Source organism: Lolium rigidum, unplaced genomic scaffold, assembly GCF_022539505.1.
Source record: "Lolium rigidum isolate FL_2022 unplaced genomic scaffold, APGP_CSIRO_Lrig_0.1 contig_67361_1, whole genome shotgun sequence".
Taxonomy (NCBI): domain Eukaryota; kingdom Viridiplantae; phylum Streptophyta; class Magnoliopsida; order Poales; family Poaceae; genus Lolium; species Lolium rigidum.
The window spans coordinates 1-13,352 of NW_025901322.1; the positions used below are offsets into that span (position 1 = coordinate 1).

Below are 13,352 nucleotides of genomic sequence, written 5' to 3' on the forward strand. Positions count from 1 at the left end.
TAGTGCTGAAATAGTCTTTGTTGTGGTAGCTCGGTCTGGTACATCTTCTATATCGTTTGCTAATTTAGATTATGTGTGGATTGTTTGTAGGCGCAGGCCATTGGTGCAAAAGGCTCAGATGGAGCCACCATCCAAGAAGAGAAACTAAATCAGCAGCAAGTGATGTATCTGAAATGCATTGCGTGTGTTCTTCTATAGTCTTGCAGGCTATGTTCATCACCATGTGTTTGTTTTCACCTCGGGTTAGTCCTTGACTAATCTCTGCTTTGCTTTTCACCAGTCTTGTCTTTTGGTGACACATTTCGTGGGTAGCTGTGTTTGTGTCCTACTATCTTTGTTCCCTAGGATCCGACGATCATGGACCTCTCTTTTGTAGATGCCATGTAAATATGCGCTTAGTACCTGGTGCAACCATTCTGCCTTGTGTGGATATTACTTCTACTCGCTTCCGTAATGTCGCATGTGAGGTGTATATACTTTGGTTTTAGTCTCGTGTGCTTTATCCTAAGATCATCATATCGACTTCATATTGACTTCATCTTCTAAAATTAAAGAAATGCATCATCATATTCCACCAAAATTTAAGCAGTGTTATACAAAGTGTGCACCGACACGAATTTCACGGGGTCGTGCGCCAAGGCGCACATCTAAATCTAGTCTGAAGTTATATATGATGCCCCCCATAGGGGGCTTCACAGCGATCCTCGAACGAGAGCCATCGGATCTTCCTTGCGACGAATCTCGGCCGTCCGTTTTTCTTCACTGGGACATATAAAACGAACACAGCCACGGTGAGAAACCCTAGCCGCCGCCCGTCTCTCCCCAATCCCGTGTCTCTCATCCTTCCCCAATCCCGTCGCTCTCCTCCTCCCCCAATCCCATCGTGGTTGACCCGCCGTCTCCCCATCTTCCCGATGAACTCGTCGCGTCGCCATCGTCGGGATGAAGGGCAGGCCGCCGCTCATGCCCCCAGCCATCTCGCCGCTCGCAGTGCCGACGCGTCGTGCCGTCGCAGGGAGGAGCGTGGTTCGTGGCCGGCAGATGCAGAGCAGTCCGCAGCTCGCACTGCCGCCGCGCCATGCTTCGTCATCGTCGGAAGGTCGCGAGGAGGCGAGGCCTGGAGGAAGCGCTCGAGCGGCGGCCGTCCGGGCTCCGCCCTCCACCCTATTTTTTGGGGGCAGAAGGAGGGCTTCCATGGTGCAGGTCTGAGATCCCCCTTCTCTCTCTGCCTCTGGCTGAACATTGACGTTTTCTTCCTTTTTTCCCCCAGTTGCATCCAGATGTTGGCTGATTCGTTGCTGCTAGTGAGAGAGATGGGAAGTGGAAGAACAAAAAGATTCGTGAAAGCGTCCGCCGGTCCTGCTGGTGGCGTAGAAGAGAAAGGGACGGGCCGTTGCCACCACGGAGACGGACGTGCAGAGGTTGATGTGCAGCCATGCCACCTCGTCGGCACATTCATCCTCACTAGCCCAGGCCAAATAAGGTGCTCATGGCTTCTCCTAATCCTCTTCCCCCTTATGCTAACATTTTTCTCTCCCCGTACAATCCTTAGTGTTTGAGTCAGCCTCCATGCCTGCCGCCGTTCATTCTTTGCCCCTCCACCAGGACCCATCTTTGTCACGTATGGGGTTTAACCCCTCTCATCTTTGTATGTGCAGCTGCTATTTATTTTGTGCCTGCAAGGTGTTTGATGAAAAGCTAGTGGAACGATTAATCCATGTAATATTCATTCTACTCTGCTATTTATTTTATGCCTGCCAGGTGTTTGATGAAAAGCTAGTGGAACAATTAATCCATGTAATATTCATTCTACTGAATAGATTTTCTTTTCCTGAAATTTAGCAACAATGGCTTGCATGGTCCGCTATATCACATCTCCCTTCTATGACTTGCCTGTAATATATTGCCTCTCAGTTTTGTCAATTGGTTGTGCAGGTTATTATTGCTAAATAGATGAGTGACTCATTGGAAAATATATTCGTGTTGTATTATTTGAAACTCAAGCATCAGATAATAATTCTTAGATTTAGATATCTTGCTACAGTCAATTTTGTACAGATTCAACCTTTGTATACAAATAGCTGAGGTACAGACTCTAACGTTCTCTCATTAGTTCATATATGACGCTAGGGGTTAATTTTGGCTATGAATTTTTTGTGCTTTTGATGTGTGCAGATTGCAGTCTTGACAAGCTAGCCGGCTATGCGAACAAAGCCAAAGCAAAACAAAAACTAAGGAAACCTTGTGGTAAATTTCTTCTTGCAGTTATCACTTTTTCTTCAGTTATTTTGTTTCAGGTGCTTTTGTTTAGTTTACCCTCTCAATGGACATTGAAGTTTTGCACAAGTATGCTTAATCGTATTGTTGAGAAAACTATCAGCCTTGGGATGTGTATGCAGCACTATGTTTCTTTTCCGCTTCGATTTCCATGGGTCCGATGTGTCGATAGCTTATGCGGGGTATACGCACATTGATACCCTTGCAGGGTTGTTTCCTCGCTGAAACATGGGATTGTCCATATATTGTTGGTAGCCATGGGTTGTAGTTTTTAATGATTAGTATGGGAATGGGTTATCACAATTAGTGATTTATTCTAAGAAAGGAAAAACTAAACTGTGAAAGAATTTTTCTATCTAATAATACTGGTTTTTGATATTATATGTTTGATAAAGTATGCTCGAATAACCGATAAACATTACAGCTTCCTTTTAACTCATAAAAGTGGCCATATAACCGACACTATTAACAGATTTCAGGTTTTAGCTAGAAGTATGGTGTGCTAACAATGCTTGTTGTGCACAGTCCTTATGCAAACAGATATGCATAGATCCGAGATTCAGGGGATCTAGGTTCTCACTGGTCGATAGGGGTTTTATATATGTGATCATATCCGTGGAGATGGTGAAATGGGTTGGCAGTGTTATGAAGCTGGGAAGCTGTTGAAGAAGACCAACACTTTCACTGACTTAGTTGCTTGTGCTGAGCAGTAAAGAAACGTTTTGTATCAGCGGGAGAAGTGCAGGTGGCATGTTGATGGGTGTTGTTCTAAATATGAGGCCTGACTTATTCAAGGCAATTGTTGCTGAGGTGGCTTTAGTTGATGTTCTCGCAACTATGCTTGATCCAGCTATCCTGTTGACTGCAGCTGAATGGGAGGTATGCATTTATTTTCTTTCCATGTTTCACTATCATATCGTCATTATCTACACTAGCTTCAGTTAGACATGTTGGCTTGGATCCAGGCCAGGATGAATTTGGGCGGGTCCTAAGAGTAGGAAATGATTGTCTTTCTATAAGATCTCACCAAATTTCTTTTATACCTGTCCCCGCTTGGCACTTCTGAACATGACATGTAGGAATGGCTTCTGTTATACCTGTCCCGATGTTTCACTGCCATTATCACTTCTGTAGTGAAATGTTTTCTAATGGAAAATATAGGAATCAATACTGATAATTAAATTGTAGATATGATGCAATGATTTTTCACCACCCAGGTTTAGACTGTTGAACCTGTCATTTAGTCACTAACGTGAATGATTTTTACTGTCTTCCTATTTTGCAATCTCAGAGTGAGCAACTCTTGTGGAGTGAGAGGAAATGACAAGCCGTTTGTGCAAAATAGGAGTTAATCGAAGAGCTGGAGTCTAGAGGGGATAAAAGTTCAGATTTTGCGACAGTATTTCAGAGAAGCTGGTGTCGGTTATCTTAGATAGTCCCAACAAGGTTTCTCTAAAAGGATATTCACAAGAAGAGTGGACCATAGATGAGAGTGATGAACCATAGATGGTGGAAATACTTAAACATAGATGGAGATAATGCTGAACTAAAAGGTATTAACAGACTTTGTATGTTTCCTGCATGATGCAGCGCCATCCTTGAAACCTGCTTGACATTTATTTCGATTACTATAGCGCCTATGGGTTTGTTGGACAATCGTCATCGGCCATCGTGGAGGGCTGGAGGAGGGAGGTGGAGCAGGAACGTTGGTCACACTCCATCCTACACACCGAGCCCCCCTCCTGGTTGTTTCCTCAAGCACTCTTGTTTCATACTTATTTTGATTGCTAGCGCCTACGGGTTTGTTGGAAAATCATCATCGGCCATGGCGGAGGGCTGGAGGAGGGAGGTGGAGCAGGAACGTCGGTCGCACTCCATCCTACACGCCGAGGCCCCCTCCTGGTTGCATCCTCAAGTGCTCTGGTTTCTTAGAGTCAAGCACTGTGATTTTTAATTGCTAATTGATTGTTTTCCTGAACACATGTGGGCAGGTATCGGAAAAAGAGGCCAGGTCATGCCAGGAAACAGCGAGCAGGGCGTTCAATGAAGTTGTCGGGACATGCTACCGGAGTGGTGTTCTTGACCTCATGTGCAGCTTGGGAAAAGATGTCCGCTTTGTTGTACTGCAAGCTGCTGATGGCAGGGTGAGCTTTCTCTCTCCCTCTCTCTATTTCCATTTGCTATGGTTCTGTAGTCACATCCTTGTTCTTGCTTGATTGAAATATTGGCCATCACAAATTTGCAATGTTTCCCTGCACATTTGCACGCCACTTCAACATTGTAGCTTCAGTATATGTGTTGACCTTGCCCGACTATCACCGTCCTGCACGGCCGCCTGGCTCCGCCTCCTCCAGAACCAGAGGCACAAGAATATGTTGATCTGAGGTGTGCCGCTGCAGAAGGTGTTTCCTTTTATTGTGTGCTATGTTTTATACTCTGAAACTTTTTAGTTCGTCTAAATAAATTATAAGCCATGGGTTCAGTTCTCCATGCCATCGATGATACGAGTGATTTGTTCCTTGATCAAGTTTCAGGTTGGGGTTTTCACAAATATGATCCTTCGTAGCGTGTTACTTATTATAGTTCTGCATGGGAGTTATTTGTTGAGCCTACATCAAGGATTGTGATGTTGTTTGGCACCTGCACAAACTGATATATCTCTCGGCCACATACACACAAACAAAGATTTTATAAAATCTTTCTGTCCTTTTGATTAACAGTGAGTTTTAGCTAGGTTGTTCAGTTCTTTTTTTTCTCGCGAGGATTTCTGCTAGGTCATGAAGCACAAAAAAGGCTTGAGTAATTGTTTTCTCCTATTATGTGCTAGCCTGGAATTAAATGTTTTGTTTATACTACCTAGCTGCCAGAAATCACAAGTTTGTTCATGTGTTTTGCCACCTCTTTAATAAAAGGGACATGCTTTCTGTTACTTTGTATGCACGTAGTATTTACACGATTGAGCTACAGTTTTAGATTGTCTATACTTAATCCATGTTGAGGTAAGAAAGTTTATCCGGTGTTTCTTGTACTAAATTATATATGATTCATGGTTGTTTGAATCTTCTTTCGAATTGAAATTACCAGGCTTTGGTGTACAGGATCATTGAGAAGGTTTAGAGTATCCTTGATGCTCTATTCGGGTAGGGGAAGACCAAAAAGGTAATCTGTTCTCCCTCATGATTCTGTGGATTTACTGGTTTACTGAACTGAAGCTTGCTTTCCATATACTTTTGTACTCATCTCCGTTTCAAGAGTATGCCTGATGTGTCGAGCTCTAAAATTGCACTGTTGCCTACCAATGGAAGATTGTGTGTGCTCGAAACTTGCTCCGTGCAATTTGTAGGGCTGCATAAAATCTGTCTTAAGATTTCTGCTGTACTCGCAGCCAGGCCCGTTGCCAGCACTCAGCAAGGTACCTTCCCAAATTCCGATCCATGATCTCATCATGGTGTCTTGCTACGTGCAGCCATGTGTGCTGGCTTGAGAAGTATTTTTGTTCCCTGCTTTAAATTCCAATGCCATTTTTGTTCGCAGGGTGTATTGTAGGTTCGTACTCAAGGTTTGGGTGACTCGATTCTGCAGTATGTAGTTGTAAAAGTGGTCCGGCTCTTTCGTGTTTATCAAATTGACAGGTTTTAAGGCACATATGACTAAGAAAATCCACCTAGGTTTTTTCTTATGCCATGTTCTACCATACGAAGGGCGGGCCTGGTGCAGCGGTAGAGCCTCACCGCCGTCCCAGGTTCGGGTCGCGGTCTCCTCACGTTGCACTTCGTGAGGGTAAGGCTTGCCACTAACACCTTCCACAGACCCCGCACAGTGCGTGAGCTCTCAGCATTGGGTACGTGCATGTTCTAGCATACACGATATTTTGCATGGTACAAAGATTGCGGACATTACTGATAGAACCTTCTGGGATTTTTAGCTTATTTTTGTATATAACGGCCCTTTAGTATTTTTTTTCTGAGTTCACTAGCATGTTTATAATTCTCCAATCCTTTATTTATTTCTTTGTAGATCTCGGCTTTGTACATCCTTCTGGTTGAATGATTCCCAGTGATTGATCATGCTCAGAGTCCAGAGTCCAAACATGCTGAGTTAGTCCAGAAAAATAGGCAAGCCACCAGTCTGAACTAAATTTTAACTAGGATCATTCTTTTTTCAATCTTTATTATACTGCTATTTAATTTATCTTTGTACAAAACACATCCATGTGTTAAGCCAATGTGCGCATGATTCTTATACCGTTAATAGCGCGTAAACATTTGGATCGTGGGTTACATTGCTACATGATGGCCAATTATTTGTAACTTTTCTTATGTACTTTGGTGAATAAATTGGAAAGAGAAGTATTTTGTTAGTAAACCTGATGATATTTAAATAATGTGTATGTATTGGTCAATTGTCTTAGAACATGGAGCAAGTATTATCAAGTTGTGCAAAGTTGTTCAGCAAAAGACTGAAGATGATGTACATAAGCAGTGGTTGTGTTTCATTCTTATCAGCTAGCATATCATACACATAAGAAATATGTTGATTAATCAATTATTCGATAAATTATATGGACATGCATATAGAATCATTATTTCTCTATCATGTCTTGCTTTACAATGATTTGGCCTAAACTAGACTACAATTTCTTTGGTTTACAATGATCTTGAGCTTAATACAAAGTGTTTTACAAAATGTTTATTAGTGTGAAAGATGAGCCCCTAAATTTGTCAAGGCGGTGAAAAACCAGACTGCCAACTACAATTTTTACTTTCGTTTTGATACTATGGTATTTATGCTACGATGGTTTCTAATATAGTTTGTCCAAAATGAATCCATTTTCAGTATGTCTTGATTTAGAATTTTTCTAGGTAATGCAAAATGATATTTGTTTTTATATTGCAGTTATCTTGGCAGTCTGTTACGCATGTCCCTTCTCTTCGGTGCTCATCACAAGAAGCGGGTGGCTGCTACAGCTGAGCTTGCATGGAACATCTGCCCAGTCCAGCTGCAAGATGGAGCACTCAGTTTCCAATTATTATTTCTTGTTTTTGTTATAAAATTAACTACTTTATTAGGGCAATATTTAGTATTGGACTTCTTGCCCATGCCAATTGATTACTCACCGTTGATTGAGTGCAAATGCTTCCTTGAGTACAGAATGATTCTCACTTAAACATCTTTGTTGACTTAAATGTCGATCTAAGACTACTATTGCCGTTTCTGTGTGTGACAATTATTTTGATATATTCTTTGTATTATATAATAGTTTTCCAAACTACTTATCTATGTGAACCTTTGCTACCAATGGTTTGCATACACCCTAGCGTTCTATCAGCCATTTGCCATTGCAAAAAGCAGGGGATGTACCCTTGGTGCCCCAAAATCCTAGGTGTGTTAGGTCAAATGGTCGGATGACTACAACAAAAACGCTTGTTGAAGGCAGAGTGCAACTTATGTTCGATGTTGCTTTGCCATTCCTTCATGACCGTTTGTTTCGGTAATTCCTTTTGAAACAACTTAATAGTTGTTTCTAAATCATTTATTAATTCAGAAGCCAGGAAAATGTACGCCAAAGTGCAGGTCTTATTAGGTTCACGTTCCCCATGTGTTGTGGCTTCGAAATACTATGTTGCAACAATGCCCATAGGCAGCTTACATAGATGTTTTTGCTATTCCTTTCTTACTTTTGTTGCTTTTGACAGAAGCATAGTTTTATTTATTGTAGAGTGAATTCTACTTTTTACACTGTAGTTGTGCATGTTTGACACATATTACCCTATTTAATGGAACTTCTACCAAAATATCCAATTTAGGAGACTTTGCACACGGTTTAACTCCAGTTTGGCATTTTGCATGTAATTGTTAGATATGATAGGCATGATACACCAATACGGCGCGACAAAATGTGTAAATATAGAAGGGTGTCATCGACGATTATGTCGATGACTTATTTCATCCACATGGTCCACTCCTCGCTGTTGTCTTAATATTTTAAAAACTCCTCGATGACTTATTTCATCCGCATGATCCTGATGATCACCTGGCAACTTTCCTAATGTACACATTAGAAAACGGGGGTCCAATGCTTTAAAAAAGTATAATCTACATGATTTTTAACTCGGTGGGGTAATTAATGTCACAAACGCACAATTATGGGGTACAAAGTGGAATTCAGTCTTTATTGTATTTTTTTCTATTTTCTGATTGTATATAAACATTTGCTACCCCATTTGTAATTTTATGTGTTTTATCCTAATTTCATCTCATGAACTTCGTTTTGAACCTAAAAAAATATTATCATGTTCTACCTGATTTTTTTATCATCGTTATACAAAATGTAACTCCGGGTGAAATTTACGTGGTCGTGCGCCAAGGCGCACATCTAAATCTAGTGCATATGGAACATGTGATGCATATGGACGTATGATCATCACTCTTCAACTGGGTTATTGTATTCAACTTGTAGAGAAAGACTAATATTATAGAAAAAACATCATCTTCTAAGTAAGCTTCTCAATATTAAAATCTTCGAAAGCAGAAAAGATTTAAAAAATTGTATACTAAAAATATGATAAGTAGTTATTATTAATTTAGGACTATAAAGATATATGACCATGAAGCAAGACTTAGCTATTGGCCACTGTTAGCTTGACATCTTTAATTCATTCACTTATTGTTTATGTGTATTTCTCTTAATTTGTCCATGCATGACAGAATAGGAAACTGGTGATAACAATTGGGTGCATAAAATGACAACATTTCACCATGGTACTTAGAATTGATTATTGCAGAAAACTGTCTATAAATCAATGAAAGCTGAATGTTGGATGTGCACATATGTGCTCGGGAACACAGAATATTCAGCAAATAAAAAAACATATGAGAACTATTATGTTACCTGAAAGGAGGTTACCAAATGCTATGGTTCCAGATCATCTTGAATTCCTAAACATTTTATATGTACATGAGATTCATCAATTCCAAATATGGAAGCCAAGGAGAATAGTTCTCAAAAAACGATATGATATGAACATGAGCTCAATTTTCATATGTCCAATCAGTGTTTTTCATAGAAAAAAAAATAATGGGACAGATGGATCTTTCATTTACCTTGTCAAATTTCAACAACATCCCGGCTTCTTTATCATTCTCGGAGAAGCACCCGTATTATCCATAGTTTGATTTATATGAACTGCATGCTAATATTCTGTTTGATTTGATTTCTAGAAACAATATTAATATATGTAATGTATACTATTAGAGATAGATGATAATATTTTTCCGAAATCTTTGCTCAAATTTTACAAAGTTTGACTTTGATTAAACCTAGACCGCGAAATAATTGTTAACAAAGGGAGTATATTATCCAATGTAAATGCATTCTTTTACTGGGAGGCTGTATTAGAGAATTTTCTATTGAGCTTAGTAACAAAAAAAATACAAATGGGTATTCACATTAACTCGTGTACGTACATGAATACATTCATCACCATGACCTTATGGATCTGCGTGGCATGAGAGAAGTGCAATCATCATTAATCATAGCTGCTAAGAATTAATTAGTTCTGGATATTACCATGCTCTGTCTGCTTCTGCATGTTCTCAGCGTACAGCAGCAATCAAGGCAACACAGACATGAAAAAGTGCTTGGCGCCTTGGCTCTCCTGCAGTCGATCAGAATTGAGGTCGTGCGTTGAATTTCCTTGCACATCGATGCAGTAAGCAGAGCAGAAAAGATGGCACACGGCTTACCCTCGGCCAAAGCGGCGGATCATCGCTGCGATCTTTGCTGCGCCCCGGCGACGGACAACGATCCAGTAGGAGAGTGGGCTGGCAGATCTAGAAAAACCTCTAACAGCGGCGGCGGCGGCCGCCGTGTACACGACATCTAGTTTTTTTCTTTTGGTTATGAGACGCATATAAGCTACAATCCCACGGTTTAGGTTGCCCAAATAGAAAATCCGAGGGCTATTTTTCTGTTTCCATGAGAATTAACGTGGATGCTTAATGGGAGTCTCCAATTAGTAAATATAAGATAGTGTCTGCTATATTGCCCTTATGGCCAGTGCTATTGATAAATTTTTACCTACCTACAGTATATATATGTCAGTGGTGACGTTAATTAATTAAAGTAGTCTAGCACGTTCAATAATTCGTGGAAAGGATAGTTTACGAGGTATGGCAGGAACATGAACTAACAATGCACAAATGGCGATGATTAATCAGATAGAGGAACCGATAGGGGATAGACTTGTATATTACACACATCCTGAAGCAGTGTGCTTCCAGACCTGCATTGCTACTAGTGGAGACTGGATACAATATCTGCCGGCCTACATGCATCATGCTACTGCATGTGCACAGGCAACAATTGATCTGGAGACGATATACATCGGTATGTTGGCTAATTGGGTGATTAGGACGCATGGCCCTAGTACATGCCTTATCGGGAAAATAATTAACAAATGAGCGAGCCGCATTTTTTTTCGATAAAGGGAATATATTAATATCAAAATGATACCAATTACACCCAGCCTCTGCAACAACGCACCACCCTAATGGCACTACGGATGCACACAGCCAAAAAAAAAAAAAAAACTAAGAAACAAAAGTCCCGCTACAGTATCTCGGGCCTAACAACAGCAATACATCCACCGCCAAGACAACACCTGAAATACAGAATCTCCAAAAACGACGCCTCCAAGAAGGGAACAGTGCGCGAACACCATCATCGCCCGATCAACGATCTTAGGTTTTCACCCTGAAGATATTCCCCGCTCTCAAAACAATGCCTCCAACAAGGTCATTGCCGGGCACAAACAAGTTAAGGCCGGACCTTGGGTTTTCACCCGAAAGGTAGGACTCCGAACTTCACATGTGTTGTCGCCCCCACTTTCATACCGCTGCTGTGAAGCCCGGAACACCAAGCAAGTCCCTCAACAACGCGGAGACTTGAACCTCCCTTAGCTAGTCCTCCCTCCGGCTTTCATGAACTTCTCTTCTTCCGACTTTCATCATGGATCCATAGTCACTTGATGTCAACACAGTAAAAGAGTTTCGCGCCGCTCCCTCCGTAACCAATCGGTCGGAATAAAAACATGGGTGCGCACGGCCGAATACCACCGATCCAGCAAACTCCGGGCAAAAGCACTCGTTACATTCGCCGGCGGAGCCTTCCGGAACTCAACACTCCGGCTAGATCACGAGTCCAGGCCTCCGGTAGATCTTCCTCTTCACGCAAGAGAGACCCTAGGACCACCGCCTTTATACAGGTCGGACCCCCACGTCGGCGACCATCCCGGGCTGGCCACTCCAACCCTCCACCGGTGACTCCGTCGCAGGCTTCCAAGCATCTCCATCTCGCCGCCGGAACGCGGTGATAGATCGATAGATCCACCACCACCAACCGCAGGCCAACCCTCTCCGGCGAAGAAGAGGGCCACCTCCACCGTCTTACCCAAGGCTGCTGCCCCGGGCGACCTCGTGTCGCGGGTGAAGCCCAAGATCGCCTCCACTCACCGGCGAGAGGCGGGGGAAATTGGCGCAGGCCATGAGCCCGGCCGCCGCCCACCACCAGCCCCTGTCGGAGTGCTGCGGAGAGCCGACGGGAGGAGGGAGGCCGCAGCGCTGGCCGCCGCCGCCCATCCCAACCGCGCCGGCCGAGGGAGAGCCGACGGGAGAAGGGGGCGCAGCATAGGCCGCCGCCGCCCAACCCATCCGCGCGCCCGCCATGCGTCGAGGAAGGGGATCCGGCCGCCGTCCACCAGGCGTCGACGAGGAAGGGCCCCCGCCGCCGCCACGCCCCGAGGGTCTTTGCCCCGGCGGCGCTAAAGGCGGCGGCGGCGGCGGCGTTTAGGGCTGGGGAGTTACGGGAGGCTGGGGCGTTTAGGGCTGAATCCTCCCGTGTGTCCCCATAGGATGTGTTCCGTATTCTCTATGTACATAATGGGTGGCAGGTTGACATGCAACCTAGTTGTAGGACATTTGCTAGTATGTAGTATGAGCAGCACATTAATTGGGCTACAGTTCTTCTGACCCTGAACGAACACTCCCGCACGGCAATCTTTGCCGTGCACGCCCGCACGGCAAAGGCGTTGCCGAGCGGATTTTCGTCTTTGCCGTGCGTTTCGGCTGCACGGCAACGCCCTGTTCTGCCGTAGTGCAAATGCTAAGTACTGAAACTTGTTAAATTCATAATTTTACATTGATAGATTAAATACTATTTGTTATTCACTGTTTTCTAATGAGTGCTCTCTCTGCCCAGAAGTATTAGACTTACAAGGTCTGGGTTATCTAAATTTTAGCTTTGACACTCCCCCGTCGCAAAAATAATTTGCTCAACCTTTTTCTAAATACGGATGTAGCCTTCTTGTCATGACACCACTGCAACAAAAACTGCTTGTAGAGGCACTTTATGATTTGCCTCTACCAAATTGTTAAATAATAGTGTAGAGACACTTTCCTTCAGTAGAGACACTTCTTTTAGACACCATCTAAAATGTCTTAAGTGTAGAGACACTGGTTGACACTTTTTTTGTCACGAGTATCATAGTGGTATTTTAAGACACTTCGTGAAATGACCTTACATTATAGCTACAGATAGGGTTTGAGACACTATTTATATTCTGTAGATGCACTTTACATAAATTTGCGGCATTCAATATAGTACTGATAAGATTTTCTTTTAGAATATTAGCAAGATATTGTGTGAGGCCAAGTGGTTAGATGAGTAAAAACTATTCCTTAAGGTTCAAGGATTGCTTCGAACTTTTTATAATTTATTATATCTATGCTATAGAATAATGACATAAAGAAATGTCTTTACTAATATTTTATAAAGAATATGGACAATATGTAGCGCCCCTACGAATGTCTTCCAATATGCAAATATAGTTTGGGACTGTCCTTTAGTCCTAGACACACTGAATGTAGTGGCACTTATGTGACACTTAATAAATCGTCTCAACTGTAATGTGGAGGCAGAGATACCGTCTCTACAAGACCAAAATAATGTCAATACGGGCTGCTTTTGTTGTAGTGCATGCTCCACCTCGAGCGGCCACAATGGCGGGACCGTCGGC

At 42.7% G+C, this 13,352-nt stretch overlaps 1 protein-coding gene across 16 annotated transcripts; it reads left to right on the forward strand.

Annotated features, from left to right (window-relative positions):
• Nucleotides 1-1,080: 1,080 nt before the first annotated feature.
• LOC124682076 lies at nucleotides 1,081-7,467 on the forward strand. Of its 16 annotated transcripts, none has more exons than XM_047216836.1 (11): nucleotides 1,081-1,483; nucleotides 1,659-1,719; nucleotides 1,936-2,247; nucleotides 2,750-3,156; nucleotides 3,569-3,830; nucleotides 3,912-4,179; nucleotides 4,269-4,421; nucleotides 5,362-5,436; nucleotides 5,583-5,689; nucleotides 5,812-5,823; nucleotides 7,174-7,467. In XM_047216836.1, exons 5-11 carry the CDS (start codon nucleotides 3,764-3,766, stop codon nucleotides 7,326-7,328), a joined length of 837 nt encoding a protein of 278 aa, XP_047072792.1. In that variant the 5' UTR covers nucleotides 1,081-1,483; nucleotides 1,659-1,719; nucleotides 1,936-2,247; nucleotides 2,750-3,156; nucleotides 3,569-3,763; the 3' UTR covers nucleotides 7,329-7,467. The 16 variants fall into 16 exon arrangements, 15 of the variants coding, with proteins under 15 accessions (XP_047072792.1, XP_047072798.1, XP_047072786.1 ...); XM_047216842.1 differs by having other exon boundaries at nucleotides 2,176-2,247; XM_047216830.1 differs by having other exon boundaries at nucleotides 1,081-2,086; nucleotides 2,176-2,247.
• Nucleotides 7,468-13,352: the final 5,885 nt, after the last annotated feature.

Excerpts from the sequence above, each read along its gene's own strand:
- LOC124682076 (XM_047216834.1), top strand. The coding sequence starts at position 3,764 with ATGAGAGTGATGAACCATAGATGGTGGAAATACTTAAACATAGATGGA. Across the intron at positions 3,831-3,911 it reads AGATAATGCTGAACTAAAAG|CGCCTATGGGTTTGTTGGAC; the intron begins GTATTAACAGAC and ends CGATTACTATAG. Across the intron at positions 5,437-5,582 it reads GGTAGGGGAAGACCAAAAAG|ATTGTGTGTGCTCGAAACTT; the intron begins GTAATCTGTTCT and ends TACCAATGGAAG.